Consider the following 16,323-nt stretch of genomic DNA (forward strand, 5'->3'; position numbering starts at 1 on the left):
GGCCGGCAACATAGGGCTCAAGCATTCCTTACTTAACTCTCTAACAAGTTCGGCCACTCACCAGCATCCTTCGCTCACACGGAAGGAAAGTGGACAACTTACTCATCCTTTAAAATGATACACATCACTCTTGCTAAGCTCCCAGAATTGATGCTCCATTCCTTCAATGCACATTAGACAGTGTGCAACCCACACATATGCTCATTTAATTATTTGATTCATAGCCACCTTTCGACCAAGAAAAATGGCACTCAAGGGGGCTCCTCCCTTCTCTCACCCTGCAATGCAATTCACTTGCTCGCCTTGCAAGCACAGGAGAAATGCCACCACCCATCCATTCCCTGGCCTTTGCTTGTCACCAGATTTGTTCCCTTTTCTTGTTGTTGAGTAAAACTGATACAAGCCAAAAGAACGTAACAGCACTGCTGAATCAGAGCCCAGGTCCCTCTAGTCCAGCATCCTGTTCACACAGCGGCCAACTAGTTGCCCATGGAAAACCTACAAGCAGGACATGAGTGCAACAGCACCCTCCCGCCCATGTTCCCCAGTAACTCATGTACATAGGTATACTGCCTCTGTTGCTAGAGGTAGCACACAGCTATTAGGACTAGTAGCCATTGGCCTGACTCAGACAGCACGCCAAACCACGCTGCTTAACCACAAAGTGGTGAATGGAATGCATTAAGGTCAATGCATTCCGTTAACCATTTTGTGGTTAAGCAGCATGGTTTAGCGCAGCCTTCCTCAACCTGGGGCGCTCCAGATGTGTTGGACTACAACTCCCAGAATGCCCCAGCCAGCTGTTTGTTCGCCCCCCACCTGGCAAAGATGGCAATGATACATATGCACACATCGAGTCCAATTCAAAGTGCTGTTTTTGACTTTTGACGCTCTAAATCAGCCTTCCTCAACCTGGGGCGCTCCAGATGGGTTGGACTACAACTCCCAGAATGCCCCAGCCAGCTGCTTGTTCGCCCCCCACCTGGCAAAGATGATTTGAGGAAGGTTGATTTAGAGCGTCAAAAGTCAAAAACAGCACTTTGAATTGGACTCGATGTGTGCATATGTATCATTGCCAGGTGGGGGGCGAACAAGCAGCTGGCTGGGGCATTCTGGGAGATGCAGTCCAACACATCTGGAGCGCCCCAGGTTGAGGAAGGCTGGTTTAGCGTGTTGTCTGAACGGGGCCATGGATAGCCTTCTCCTCCAGGAATTTATCCAAGCCCTCTTTCAAAGCCATCCAAATGGGCGGCCATCACATCTCGTCCAATACCAAGACACACTTTGGCTGATGTCAGCCCCTCCGACACAGGGAACTCCTCGCGCAAGAACGTAAAACGTGTGTAGGCCCAACCGCGTCCCGGCCCCCTTGCGCATTGCTAGCAGGACAGCAAAGGCTCCCGCATACCTTCTCCAGCCGCTCTGCAGCGGTGTCGTCCCCTTTCTCCAGCAGCGCCTGCAGCCGCTTCTCCTCCTCCAGCAGCTTCAGCCGCTTGGTGTCGGCTTTGAGCACCGCTTGCACCGCAGGGGTCTCATCCGCCACCACCTCTGTGAGGAGGAGGAAAGTCACCGTCGGGGGTGGGTGGGAGGGAAACGACAGGCGCTACCTTTTAAGCCTAAGCGTGGGGGTGGCGGGGGACTGTACACAAAGAGCTTGTAAGACACTCTCACAAGCAAACCAAAGTCCAAGTTCTGGAAACGGATGGTGTGTGTGTGTGTGGCAAGAAGGAACGAGCAACGCACTTGCCTTCTTCACACACCATCCCGTTATAGGATTTGTTGCTACGGAAGCTAGCTACAGTTATCCATGCTCTGATAACCTCTCGTTTGGATTACTGCAATGCGTTATACGTGGGGCTGCCTTTGAAAACGGTCCGAAAACTTCAACTGGTACAAAACAGGGCAGCACGGTTACTAAGAGCAACTGGCCGACGAGACCACATCACGCCAGTCCTTTTCCAGCTTCATTGGCTGCCAGTCCAGGTCCGGGCCCGATTCAAAGTGCTGGTATTAACATTTAAAGCCCTAAACGGCTTGGGGCCAGGCTATCTGAAGGAACGCCTCCTCCCGTATGTACCTTCCCGGACCCTAAGGTCATCCTCAGGAGTCCTTCTCCGCGAGCCCCTGCCAAAGGAAGTGAGGCAGGTGGCTACCAGGAGGAGGAGGGCCTTCTCTGCTGTGGAATGAGCTCCCTAAGGAGGTTCGCCTGCACCTACACTAGATTCTTTTAGACGCCAGGTGAAGAACTTTTTATTCTCCAAGTATTTAAACAATCTATAAATTAATTTTAACTTTGCTGTTTTAAATTTGTATTTTGACTTTGTATTTCTGTACTGCTGCTGATTTTATCCTGGCTGTGCTTTTACATTGTATTTTATATCATGTTTTTATACTGTTGTTTTATACTTTGAATGTTTTTAATTTCTGCGAACCGCCCAGAGAGCTTTGGCTATTGGACGGTATAGAAATGCAATAAATAAATAAATGAATAAAAGTCTTGTAATGGCTAAGAGACTGGGCTACACGTCAGTAGGTCCCTGGTCCTGTGCTAGGATCTCAGGAGCTGGGGCCTCATGGAAGCCATGCCCTGCCAGCCTCCGACTCTGCTCCGCCACCCTTGAAATCTGTGATAGGGAGAGAACAATAATGTTGGCTTTTAACTTACAGGGTTGCTATACAGGATTACAACTAGACTGTAGACGCAAAGTGCTTTGGACACTTGAAAGCACTGTTCAAGCGTTAACAACAATGTATTTTTAGTATTCTTTTTCTTTCTATTTATTATAGTGTGGTGACAGCCGCAATCCACAGGTTTAGACGGCTGTAAAAAGGATTTAGATAGCTGTAAAAGGGCCATAACAGCGAAGAACAACTCCCAGGTTTATATGCTGCTGGAGGTATGGGGGGAAATAGCCTTCTCTCACTCCTTGTGGGCTTCCCAAAGGCATCAGTTTGGCCATGGTGGGAACCCAGATAGCAGAATAGAAGAAAGGCTTTTGTGTGACCCCCGCAGGGGTCTTCTCAGGCCTTATATACGGCTACACATGGGCTGCTGTAGAAAACAGCGACACCCAGGCCCATAACTTGCCGGCTCACCTATGAGGTGCGGCAACTAGATTAAATTGTAGAAATCCCACTTTCAGATCCCTGCTCAGCCCTGAAGCTTGTCCAGACCCTGGAGAACTGCAGCCAATAAAACTGGACAATACTGGCCTAGATGGACCAATGGGGTGACCCGGTATGAGGCAGGTCCCAATGGTCCCCCATTACCTTGTTCACAGAGCAGCACATCAATATTGGGAGGGATGCTCAGGGCCCGGTTGGCAATGTGTTTCAGCAAGGTGGTTTTGCCTTTCCTGAAAGAAGCGAGGGAAGGAGATTAAGATGGCTGCCCTTGCGCAAGGGACCAGGACTATCAAAATAATCCCACCCTATGTGTTTGAGAGGAGGAGCGGAGTCAGTTTGACAGACAAACAGACTTAGGCAGGAGGAGCCACGGCTCAGTGGCAGAGCACATGTTTTGCACATGGAAGGTTTAATCCCCGGCGGCATCTCCAGGTAGGGTTGGAAAAACTCCTGCCTGAAACCCTGGAGAGCCCTTGCTGCCAGTCAGTGTCGACAACACTGGGCAAGATGGATCCACGGTCTGTCTCAGTATGAGGCAGCTTCCGAGGTCCCCAAGCCTTGTTCCATCCATCCCCCAAATCCTCCCCTAGCAGAGCTCAGGCTTCTAGGATGAGGCTGGAGGCAAAACAGACAACACAGAAAGCGTGTTCGATTATCATTTGAGGTAAGCAAACAAAATGGCTGTCATGTCTAGCCCTGCTCCCCCTGGGTTGGAAGAAGGTGTTTCAGGTGATCAATTAGAATCAGATTCTGAAGTAGAGGAGTCGGCACCAGAAACAGGCCAGCCTGTACCAGTGGAGGAGAAAGCTCTCACGGGCTCTTCAGCAGCAGGGAGTGAACTCTCTCCAGAGCTTATCTCTTCAAGGGCAAACAACACACAGTCAGTGGGAAGCCAATATTCTTCCGAGGGGGGGAGCACAGAGAGGTTAGCTGATCCTAGAGTACGCCGCAGACAAAAACAGGCGGAGCTAAAGGAAAGCGAGAGAAAGTCGGCCTGGCTGGCTTCCTGTCAGAAGGTGCCTCAGAACTAGTCTCTCTGGAAGTAACGCGTCTTGGGAAAGGGCTTTCCGTTCTTCTTGAAAGGACAATTGTCTGGCTTAGTTTGCATAGTTTTGCCTAGGGGAAAGTCCCTAGAGATTAGACTCTCTTCAGGTGGGAAGAGAGGTTTATTGTTTGAATGAAGCTTTGTGGAGGAAGAGATAAAGAAAAATGATATATCATCCTAGAAAGAAAAATAGGGGAAATCTATGTGAGACGGGCAGGGTTGGGGGAGGGAACAGGGTGGATGGATAAAAGTTGAAGCTTGAAAAGAAAGTAATCTTGTTAAAATTTCTGGTTGAAAAAAAAAGTTTACTCTATTTTGCATGTTTGTTTATACATATATATTGGAAACTTAATAAAAATATATATTAAAAAAATAAAATAAAGCTTTGTGGATTATTTAGCAGGCCTCGTTATTGTGTCCCAAGAAGGCAGGGTTTTTTGAGAAGCACGGCAATGGTGGGGATACAGGACACACCATGTACCTACCCGTTAGGCCCCACTAGGCCGTACCGGCGCCCAGCCACGATATATAGATCTGCATTGACAAACAGCTCTTTGCCGTGAGCCGAGATGCTGAACTTCTCTAGCTGCAACGGAAGGAGAAGGGTGTTAGGAATCCTTTTCATGTTTTTACAGGGCTGCTTCGTCGAACGGCTCTGCTGTTTTTATCCTTGCTCATTTGCTACTGTTTCGACATTGCCTTTCATGCCTTTCACTGTTCTTGCGAGCTACCTTCAAACTGCTTGCAGCAAAAGGCAGGATGTAAATTTTATAAATATTAGGCGAAGTGGTACCTTGATGTCTGAGGCATTTTCCAGCATAGCCTGCCGGGAGGACATTTCTGCCTGCGACACCGAGAAGTCGTTCTCTGCTGCGCTGGCTGCTTTCAGGGATGCCACCTGCCGTTCGAACTCCAGCTGTTGGAGAAAAGAGAGGCCTCGGCATTCATTTATTCAAGATACTTTTGAATCAAAGTCTCCTCAACGCGATTTACAAGACAAAATTTATAATTAAAAACATAAAATACAATTAACCCGAAGCAGCAGCATAAAAGATTTGAACTAACAGCAACAGTAAAAACTCAAATTTATAAAATAAAGATGGGCACCCATCAATTTGAAAGCAGACTGGAACATCTAGGTCTTTAAGGCCTGTTTAAAAACAGATTGGGAGGGTACCTTGGGCACATTCCATGGTAGGGCATTCTGGGCCCAACACAGAAAAAGTTCTATCTATTATGCTCACCAAACTAGTACATTTTACCAGTTTGCATGTGAGCAGGGCCTCCTAGGGCACAGCTGGTTCATACAGGTGGTCCTTCGTTGTCTCTCAATCCCGCTCACTTGTGTCATTTTGTGACCTCTTCCCTGCCACCCCATGGCTCAGCTGGGGAGACCGTCTACTCACAAACCTGAGCACATTGATTGGAAGTTCTACTGAAATCAATGGGCTTTACCTCCAAGTAAGTGCATTTAAGAGTATGAGGGGTGTGTATGTGTATATATATTTACACACACACACACACACACACACACATCATTTGCGTTCCCTGCATTCTTTAATGTAGATTTAAATTCAGGTTTGATCATTTAATGGAAAAATAAGTAAATATTAAGGCAATAGAAAAAAAGTATGAATGTAAATTTTGGAAACTATATATAAAAACGCAAAACTGTTGTATCTGCATGTACCAAGAATAATGGCCCATTCCATTCTCATATTTACTCAACCAACCAGCAGTTTAAGTTAACAGATTGCACTGTTAACACAGTTGTTAACCAACACCCTTCCTAACGCAGCCAAAGCAGGCCCTTCCTGAATGAATGAACAGAGCACTTCCGCTGCCTAACGACAATTCTGGCATTTTGACCAACGGGCAGGACATAACGTCTGAAGTCAGAGGTGTTAGTGCTAGGCTATGCCTGGAAGTTAGCCCCCTGTCCCAATATCCAATCTCCCTAATTTCAATATTTGGGGCCTGGGTGTGTTTACTCCGTGGTAAGGGAAAAAGTTCAGAGGTGCTCTTGTTTTCATTGGGCCTGTTCAGACAACACAGTAAGAAATGGTTGGGCCGCAAACCCTTTTTGCAGCAAATTGTTAGTGAGCGCGTTTAAACCATGGTTAGGAATGGTTCACATGACGCGCTAAGTTATGGTTCACATGACACGCTAAGCCATATTGTTTAGTGCAAACTACTTAACCACCATGGCTTAGCGTGTTGTCTGAACAGGGTCATTATGGTTACGATGCCCCACAAAGCACAGCTAGCGTAGCCAATGGTGGGGGGGCTGATGGGAGTCGTAAGACAAAACATTTGGAAGGCCACACCTTGCCCACCCCCTGGTGAAGGTGGAGTCCTCCATATAGCACAGCCAACCCCCAATCTAGGACACCACAAGATTCATTTTTGCCTTCTACGGAACACGCTCCTCAATAAAGGCCTGAAGACAAAACACCCAAAAGGAGGAAGGCAAATGATTCTGAGAAGGCAAGAGGAGCGAACCATAATGGCCGCTCTGAAGCAAAGGCAAGACCCCTTCCTGTAGAAGGAACATCTGGCAGCCAACTGCAGAGAGGAAGAACCTTCTGGGCCTACGGGGCTTCATCCAATCCCCGGCATGGATCATTCTAACCTGTTTCTTGAGTTTCTTCTTCTCCTTTTTGCTGAGGTGCGCATAGGGGTCATCCTCCTTCTTCTCGCCCTCCTCTTCATCCTCTTCCGATTGCTGCGGGATTCATGGGAAGTCAGTTTGTGTTAGCAAATAGTGTCAAGCAGGGAAACCAAGAGTACAAGAGTAGCATGTTTTAAGGATGTCTTAATCATGTATACTAAGTGTTTATGTGTTTTATATTCACTGTTGTTCCCCACCTCAATCGAAGTGGAGAGGCGGGTAAGAAGAAATAATAATAATAATAATAATAATAATAATAATAATAATAATAATAATAATAATAATATAATTTACATAGTATAGGAATCCTGGAGCAAGGATTCAGAATAAGCCCCCTGTCCCATTCCCTCATTGGTGGCCAGCTCCCAAAGCAACCCAGATGGTAGCTAGCTCCATGGTAGAGCACCTGCTTTGCTTGGCATGCAGAAGGTCCCTGGTTCATAGAATCATAGAATCATAGAATAGCAGAGTTGGAAGGGGCCTACAAGGCCATCGAGTCCAACCCCCTGCTCAATGCAGGAATCCACCCTAAAGCATCCCTGACAGATGGCTGTCCAGCTGCCTCTTGAATGCCTCTAGTGTGGGAGAGCCCACAACCTCCCTAGGTAGCTGATTCCACTGTCGCACTGCTCTAACAGTCAGGAAGTTTTTCCTGACTGTTCGCTCTCTAGCATCTCCAGGTAGGAAAGAATCCTGCCTGAAACCCTGGAGAGCCACTGCTGCCAGACAGTGTAGACAACATTGGCTGGATGGACCAAGGGTTTGAATCATCATCATCATCATAATCATTATTATTTGTATCCCACCTTTTGCCCAATACTGGGCCTCAAGGCGGCCTTACAAAGTTTAAAACATACATCGGGGGGAAAAAGTTTAAAATACTTTTTAAACAAAATTATGTCATTAACATAGATGGAGGACTGGATTATTCTCCAAAGGCCTGCTGGAACAAACAAGTTTGAGCCTGCTTCCGAAAGCCCATCAAGGAGGGAGCCAGCCTAGCTTCCCCGGGAAGAGAGTTCCAGAGCACCGGAGCAGCCACCGAGAAAGCCCTCTCCCATGTTCCCACCAACCGCGCCTGTGAAGATGGTGGGACTGAAAGAAGGGCTTCTCCAGAAGATCTCAAAGCACGGGCAGCCTCATAAGGGAGAATACGGTCTTTCAAGACGGTAGAAGGCAGCTTCCTATGTAGTATGGAACAATGGAACCAGTTACCTAGGGAGGTTGTGGGCTCTCCCACACTAGAGGCCTTCAAGAGGCAGCTGAACAACCATCTCTCAGGGATGCTTTAAGGTGGATTCCTGCATTGAGCAGGGGGTTGGACTCGATGGCCTTGTAGGCCCCTTCCGACTCTATGATTCTCTGTGTTCCTAAGATTGTGCCTGCAGGGAATGACCACTGGGAGGCAGAAGAGATGTTTCCATGGGATCTCTTCAGTCTCACCAGGGGAAACAGCCCTATAAAGCCCTAAGGAACTTGGGACCAGGACACCTAGCAGACTGCCTTCCCTTATATACACCCAGATGACATTTACGATCTTCAGAGGAGGCCTTGCTGGTCCCCATGACAATGGGCCTTCTCTGCAGCAGCACCCACCATGTGGAAAACCCTCCCTCATGCAGTTCAGGAGGTGAAAAATGTAACATCTTTTAAGCGCCCCCTGAAAACACATCTTTTCCCTGGGCTGTAAGGTATTATGGTTTTATATGGTATTTTTTTTTTACTTTTATAGATTTATATTATGTTCTGACGTACTGTGTTTTATGGTTTTAATTGTGAACTGCCCAGAGAGCCCTGGCTATTGGGCTGTTTAAAAATGAAATGAAATAAATAAGTAAATAAATGTCATTGTTAGGACCCAAGAGAACGGACAAGTCACAGGATGAGAAATGATATTTCTCCCTCTTTGGCTCAGTTCAGACAACATATTTTTCAATGGTGGTTTTACAACTCCGGAGTGGAGTTTTTACACCACTGTTGAGAAACACGTTGTCTGGCGGGAAAACTCCACGCAATGGTGGAGAGTTTATAGGAAAACTCTCCACACAGAATATCAACGCCGTACAAAGGAGAGTACCTGCAGAACCGTTGTGTTGCGTGTCACGTGATAGGCTCCGTGGAGTTTTCCCCATGTCTACAGAGCCGCTGGGCAAGAGTGGCAGAAACCCCGGGCACTCTTGCCCAGCGCACCTCTATCGGCATGGGAAATAATCCCCTCCCAGGAAGCGCTCCAGCAGCAGCTGATAGTCCCGCTCCTTGGTGGGGCAGAGTGATCGGGGGCTCCCCACGTGTTCCCAGGGACGGCCACGTCCCTTCACCACCACCCGCCCTGCAATCCATGTGGAGATGGGCTCGAGGGGATGCAAAGACCTTACCTGACGCTCCCAGGGAAGAGCTCGAGCTCCTTCCATCCCCTCGACCCGATCTCCAAATAGATCGCAAGGGGAGATACTTCCTGCGGCATGACATTTATCATCAAGCCGGGAGAAACACCCTGCCTTCTTTTCAGCGTGGCTACAGCAACCTGCAGCAAAGCGTCCTTACTGAGTCCATCCTGCTGCAGATTGTTTTAGCTGTACTGAAAGGATGAAGGGGCAGTTAAATCGCTTTTCCTCCGAGGAGCGATCAAGGTGCCCTCTTTTTTCCCTATGGCACCACGCCATCGTCCTAGCAACAAGCGGTGGCGCCTCACTGCAAAATGGATCCATCCGCCGAGGCTGTTGCCTTCTTCCTTCAGTGGATGGATCCATTCTCCAGGGAAGTGCGCTGCTGCCGCTGCCACCGCTTCCTGCTAGGGCAACAGGCGTGTCGCGCCTTTAGCCTCTCTCCCCCGCTCCACCCCTCCCCTCCCCACGGAATGGCGGCGCCCCAATACAATAAGCAGGAACCCTCGCCACCATTCAGTGGGGGCGGGGGGGGGGCAGAGAGGGGAGGGGAAGAGAAGACTGCCCCAGGCAGTGGGTGAACTCCACCCTGCGGTCAACTTTTGCCATAACGCTTTAAAGTGACATTCTACAAGTCCACACCACTCAGTCCATAGGGTGGGAGTTCCCACCAAAGTGTCGTCCAAACGCGGTCTTTGTCTCATCTGGTTCACACAGCACTCGAGGTAGGGAGGTAGGAAGGAAGGATAATTAGGGGATTTATGGCACGAAGAAAGTGCAAAAGCTGGGTTGCAGTTAAACCTCAAAAAAAAAAAACAAGATTATGGCAACCAGCTTGATTGATAACTGGCAAATAGAGGGAGAAAACGTGGAGGCAGTGACAGACTTTGTATTTCTGGGCACAAAGATTACTGCAGACGCTGACTGCAGCCAGGAAATCAGAAGACGTTTACTTCTTGGGAGGAGAGCAATGACAAATCTTGATAAAATAGTTAAGAGCAGAGACACCACACTGACAACAAAGGTCTGCATAGTTAAAGCAACGGTATTCCCCGTAGTAACCTATGGCTGCGAGAGCTGGACCATAAGGAAAGCTGAGTGAAGGAAGATAGATGCTTTTGAACTGTGGTGTTGGAGGAAAATTCTGAGAGTGCCGTGGACTGCAAGAAGATCAAACCAGTCCATACTCCAGGAAATAAAGCCAGACTGCTCACTTGAGGGAATGGTATTAAAGGCAAAACTGAAGTACTTTGGCCACATAATGAGAAGACAGGATACCCTGGAGAAGAGGCTGATGCTGGGGAAAGTGGAAGGCAAAAGGAAGAGGGGCCGACCAAGGGCAAGATGGATGGATGATATTCTGGAGGTGACAGACTTGACCTTGGGGGAGCTGGGGGTGGCGACGTCCGACAGAAAGCTCTAGCATGGGCTGGTCCATGAAGTCACGAAGAGTCGGAAGCGACTGAACGAATAAACAACAACAAACCAGGCCAAACACTAGGACAGTCTTCCTCAACCTGTTGCCCTCCATATGTTTTGGATTATAACTCCCATCAATCCTAGACATCATGGCCAATGCTCAGGGATGGGAGTTGTTGTCCAACCCATCTAGAGGGCACCAGGTTGGGAAGGCTGCTTTATGCTACCTGATTATGCTTTAAGCAGTGGGGTGGAGGGACCAGCCCCAGGCTCACACACTGCCCCCATCACATGGAGAACATTTTGCATGACCCGACGCCTGTGCACACCTGCACACAAGAATGCCTCGGCCCCACTTCCGCCCCCCAGTAGTTGGACAGCATGGGTGAAAACCCAAAGTGTGCACAGAGGTGTGGATATAAACTAAACTTTTTTCTGCATGAACAGGGATGGCAGGACTTTGAGCCTCACTCTGCTATCCTATTGTGTATTGCGAGATGCAGTGAACAAGGCCATACTAAAGTGACGGATTCAAACTGAAAATGGTCTCCTGACTCTAGGCGAGAGTCCCTCACCGGCTGGCTGCCCTGCTTGGACCTCTCTTTGCTCTTTGGGGAGTCTTCATCTTCGTCGTCCCCTTCCCCGTCCTCCTCTTCATCATCATCCATCTCCTCGGCCTCCAAAGCAGCAAACATGTTCTGTAGAACCAAAGAAACCAAAACACAAGTCAGCACCCATCATTTTTTTAAAAAAGAAAGAACTCCAAGCAGTTGCAGACTTTAGAATAAAAATATCTGAAGGAGATGCCTCCTCCCCTTTCTGTCCCCAAATGTGTCTCTGCTCATACTCAACCTTCTCGATAACCAGCTTGTGCTGTTTAACATAACCGGCATGCTTTTATGAATGTTTACTCAAAAGCGCATCCTGCTGTATTCAAATGGACATTAGTCACAGTTTAAATCTATTGCCACACTTGTCTAAAGAGATGTGTATTTGAACAAGGCAGCACTATCTTCCTCTTATGTCAGCCATAGCAGGAGACAGGAAGCCAATGATGGGACCTCGTCTATCATCCCTATTCAGCTTCCAAGGCCTACAGCAAATGCTTCGCAACCTCTGGAGGGAGATTTTGGCCTTCATGCCAACAGGAAACAACCTCAGGCTCCTTACCTTGGTCGGCTGGCTCTTCTTCCCTTTGGGCTTTCTCGCAGTGTCATCGGGCTGAGCAGCCTGTTTGGTCACAGTCTTAAAAACACACGCCGAAAGACAGAAAAGCAAATGTGAAAAGGGCAGAAATGGCATGAATACAAGAAGAAGGGTAGCAACTCGAACAAACATGTTCCTTGGTGTCAAAGTGAGTTAGCTGACCCTGTAAATAAGCCCACCAAAGTTACTAGCCTGCTTCTTTTTTAAAAAAGAATTAGCCTGTTAAGAATATAGTATCCAGTAAGGTTGGAGTTCTCCAATTGAATCCTACCCTTAAGACCCCTTGGGTTTGCTCATCCCAAGCCTCCTTTATCTTTACTCCTGGGGTGACAGGCCCCCTCCTAGGTAATATGCCCTGACCTATGCAGAGGAAAGTTTCCAATCTATTTCCCCCCCACACTTCACACTCTGCTCTATAGGGCCTCTTCCATTTACACACATTGCAAAGGAGGAGCACAGGCGGTGGAGGGAACAAGGAGAAAGGCATTCCCGCTAAATGAAATGCAGAGGAAGCTTACGACATTGGGGAAGGAGTTGCCCAACAGAGGTTGGGGGTGGGTGGAGGAAGACTTATGGTTGGCAATCGGAAAGGCCGATGGGCCAATCCAGGTATGATGCAAAGTGAGCATAATAGGGGGCAAAGGCTGGGCTAGAACCGTTCCTGTACAAGTGCTAGCGTTCCAGATGCAGGAGGTTTTGACATAGGAGAAAACATTGGAACATGTGACAACTATGGTTATCCATCCCTCTTCTCCTAGGACTGCCCCACATTTCCTGAATTAGTTTTCTAGGTGTGTTGACCCCACATAATAACAACAACAACAATATATTTATTTATTTGTTACTTGTCTCTCCCTCTGGATCGAGGTGGGGTACAACACAAATGCAAACACCATAAAATACATATAACTAATTGAAACATTTAAAACTAATACATTATTAAAAGCAGCACATTATTAAAAAGGCATCTTAAAATTCAACTGGGTAGGCCTGCCGGAAGAGATCAGTCTTTATGGCTTTCTTAAATTCTGGAAGACTGTTAAGTTGACGAATCTCTCCCGGAAAGAGATTCTGGGAGGCCCCCGGTGACAGAAGCCCACGCTGCATCTTTCCAAGAGTGTGGTAGATGCTAGCTAGCCTGAGGAAACTGAAGAAGGGCTGGCAACGGTTTAAGAGGAGCCCATTCACTGTTCTGTTGAGCGTCCCAAGTTTGGGTTTTCGGAAGCAAAGGGGAAACGCCCAATTACATCTCACGCTTCCTAGATGAACGGGTTATTTTGACCTGCTGGCACGTAAGACCACAGCTTGGACTTCTCCTGCCTGTCTATCCACCTGCCACTTTCTCAGATGTCTCCCATTTCTCCCAGGCTCCGCTTCTCCCGTACCTTCGCTTTGTCCTTGGGTTTCTTTACTTCTTCACCAGCTTCCTCCTCATCACTCTGAGCCAAGATGGCAAAGGCTGAGCCTCCTCTCTGAGAATTCAGAAGAACAGACAGACAAAATACGCACTAAGCCAAATGGGACTACCCAGAATTGGGGGTGGGGGAATAAGAAGACTGGGCGTGCTCTCTTGGGCCCTGATGAGAGAAGGGACAAAACCATGTATACATTGACACTTCAGCTGAGTTTCAAGATCAGACTCTGAAATTTGGCACCCTCAATGCCCTGGGTTTTGATTCCCTCTACCACTAGGCACGGGAGCCTCACTCATCTCCACAGGTACCAATTAAGAAATAGAATTTGTAACCATGGTATCCTGCTCATTGTCCACTACACCTTGCAAGGAAACTCTCTATTATTGGGGATCCCCCACACGGTGCCCACAGGCACGTCCAATAGTACCCATGAAGCTCTCCAATCCCTACCCCCCTTTAATTTTTTTTTAAAATAAAAGCCTTGGACAATGTTAGCATAATCTTCTTCCTCTATCTTTCCAGCGTCTAGGCTTGCTCTTTCTTGCTTCCTTTACCTTGCTGTTTTCCCCTCTCTCCCTCCCAGCCTCTAGCACAGGCTTCCTCAACCTGGGGCGCTCCAGATGTGTTGGACTACAACTCCCAGAATGCCCCAGCCAGCTCTGGCTGGGGCATTCTGGGAGATGCAGTCCAACACATCTGGAGCGCCCCAGGTTGAGGAAGGCTGCCTAGCATCACTATCCTCCCCCGTCTTTAGCCCCCTTGGGACTAGCCAGGCCCTCGCAGCAGCCATTATGTGATCAGCTAGATCCTCCGATGGAGCCATTTTGTGGTGGTGCCCAGAGCAATTTCTTAAATTCCCCAAAGCGCCCACGGGTCCAACAAAGTTGGGGACCGCCTGCTCCTCAAACCTGCCCGCATATGTGCCAATTCCCCTTATTCCTTCGACAGCCCCAATCCCTAACGCGTTCTAGGTGATCTGCATAGTAAACTAACCCACCCGCCCCACAAAAGGCTTGGAAAAGTAAGCGTCAAAAGGGTGCATTTTGGTTTAGAGGATCTGGTTTCAGAGACCCAGAATCACTCAACCCTCTGCCTCAATTGCCCATCTGTAAGGAGGAATGACATCAGCTGGCCCTGTAGCGTGGTGGTGGTGGTGGTGGTGGTGGAAGACAGGTGAGAGAAGGACACAAAGCAATCAGAACCACCCTGGGGATGTTTAATTGTTAATGGGTGGGATATGCATTTACTGAATAAAGGGAAAGGAAAGGAACCTCTCGTGCAAGCACTGAGTCATTACTGACCCTTGGAGGGACACCAGCTTTCGCTGACGTTTTCTTGGCAGGATTTATAGCGGGGTGGTTTGCTGTTGCCTTCCCCGGCCGTTATTACCTTTCCCCCAGCTAACTGGGTACTCATATTACCGACCTCGGGAGGATGGAAGGCTGAGTCGACCTGAGCCGGCTGCCTGAAACCAGCTTCCGCTGGGATCGAACTCAGGCCGTGGGGAGAGTTTCGGCTGCAGAAACTGCTGCTTTACCGCTCTGCGCCACACTGAATAAAAGCCAACATCAAAACAGGCATATCCGCTATTAATGTTAAAACCCAAGCACCAAACCTGCTGTTTCCCTTTGTTCTTCTCGTTTTTCCTGCTCTTCCTCTTTGTGTCTTCCTCCTCTTCCTCCTCCTGAAAAAAACAAACGAAGACAGGGGATATGGACTCTTAGCCTTTCCTCCCACAAGCAAAGCAAATAAGCATTGGGAATCATCAATGGAAGAATCTAAGAAAGTTGTAGAATCTCCTACAGCCTTAGAGAAGGGGACAAAATGCTTTTTGTGGGACCATGTCCTGGCCCAGCCAATTCTCTACAAACTCTCTGCTTGCTACCGCCTGATCCTTTTCACCTCCCAATGAATTCCAGACTGCAGCTAACCTTGTTGATCTTATTCTTGTCAGGTTTGACGGGCTTCAGCGGTTCTTCTTCCTCCTCCTCCTCCTCCTCCTCCTCCTCCTCGCTCTGCTCTTGACTCAAGGCAGCAAAGACATTTCCTCCCTAAAGAGGGCAAAGAAAGAAAGCGGCAGTGAAAAGACAGCAGCAGCAAGTTCCACAGGACAGTGCCCCTTCGGCTGGGCACCAAAGGCAAAAAGGCAGCCTCTCTGGGGAGAAGCTTTCTCCAAAGGCCTTAAAATACAGGCTGCTAAAACAGCCTCAAGCATCATTTCGATCAGCCGGGCTAACAATGGTTGTTGGAACCACTGTGGCAAACGCTTTGGTGGCCTGTGATTTTCATCACTGGTGTGTCTTGGTTTATTGCACCCCCGTCTCCCCCTCCCCACCACTGCAGAGGATGTCCTGCAGCCCCTTGACTCCCCCATCCTGCCCCAGAAAAGGAAACTCAAGAGCACCAAGAACTTACCTTTTTTTTCTTGCCTGCTTTGCTGACGGGGACGGGCACTGGAAGGGGGAGGAAAAGAAGAGTCGTGATTGGCTGTGCCAGGAGTGACGTAGTGTGGGAACAAGGCTCATAAACAGAGATGACAGACACCAGCCTTCCCCAAACTGTGTTTACAGCAGGAGTGGGAAACTTGCAGCCCTCCAGGTGTTTCCACCTAAAATACCCATCACCCTCACAGTGCTATGCTGACTAGAGCTGAAAGCAGTTGTAGGACAAAATATCCAGAAGGCACAAGTTGCCTATTCCTGGGTCTACAATGACAGTGAAGAGGCACCTATGGATTCACTGACTGGGTTCACACAACATGATAATCCATGGTGGTTTAAATAGTCAACGGTTGGTTATTTAACCCACCATGGTTTATCAAGCTGTGTGGAGGGAGTTTTTTAACCAACAGTTGGTTATTTGGCCGAAATAACCAACACAAATAATGAACACTGTGAGGAATGGGCTATTTGAACCACCATTGGTTATATCGTGTTGTGTGTAGGGCACCGTTGATTATTTCGTCAGCCACAGAGTCATAAGGCAAGAGTGGTCAAAGCGGTGGCTGCTGCTCTAGTCCAGCTGGCAGGATAGATTTTTAGCAGCAATGGCTGATGG

At 48.3% G+C, this 16,323-nt stretch overlaps 1 protein-coding gene across 1 annotated transcript in view; it reads right to left on the reverse strand.

Annotated features, from left to right (window-relative positions):
• The window catches only part of ABCF1 (ATP binding cassette subfamily F member 1), a 40,983-nt gene that overhangs the window by 16,014 nt on the left and 8,646 nt on the right, over positions 1–16,323 (reverse strand). The window contains exons 5-15 of the mRNA XM_063122262.1: positions 15,682–15,719; positions 15,198–15,317; positions 14,882–14,950; positions 13,237–13,323; positions 11,816–11,890; positions 11,221–11,343; positions 6,804–6,896; positions 4,965–5,087; positions 4,657–4,757; positions 3,271–3,356; positions 1,409–1,548 (exon numbers count right to left, since the gene is read on the reverse strand). Coding sequence (XP_062978332.1) covers positions 1,409–1,548; positions 3,271–3,356; positions 4,657–4,757; positions 4,965–5,087; positions 6,804–6,896; positions 11,221–11,343; positions 11,816–11,890; positions 13,237–13,323; positions 14,882–14,950; positions 15,198–15,317; positions 15,682–15,719 — 1,055 coding nt within the window. The remainder of the gene's footprint in view (positions 1–1,408; positions 1,549–3,270; positions 3,357–4,656; positions 4,758–4,964; positions 5,088–6,803; positions 6,897–11,220; positions 11,344–11,815; positions 11,891–13,236; positions 13,324–14,881; positions 14,951–15,197; positions 15,318–15,681; positions 15,720–16,323) is intronic.

Source organism: Elgaria multicarinata, chromosome 3 (genome assembly GCF_023053635.1).
Source record: "Elgaria multicarinata webbii isolate HBS135686 ecotype San Diego chromosome 3, rElgMul1.1.pri, whole genome shotgun sequence".
Classification (NCBI taxonomy): Eukaryota; Metazoa; Chordata; class Lepidosauria; order Squamata; family Anguidae; genus Elgaria; species Elgaria multicarinata.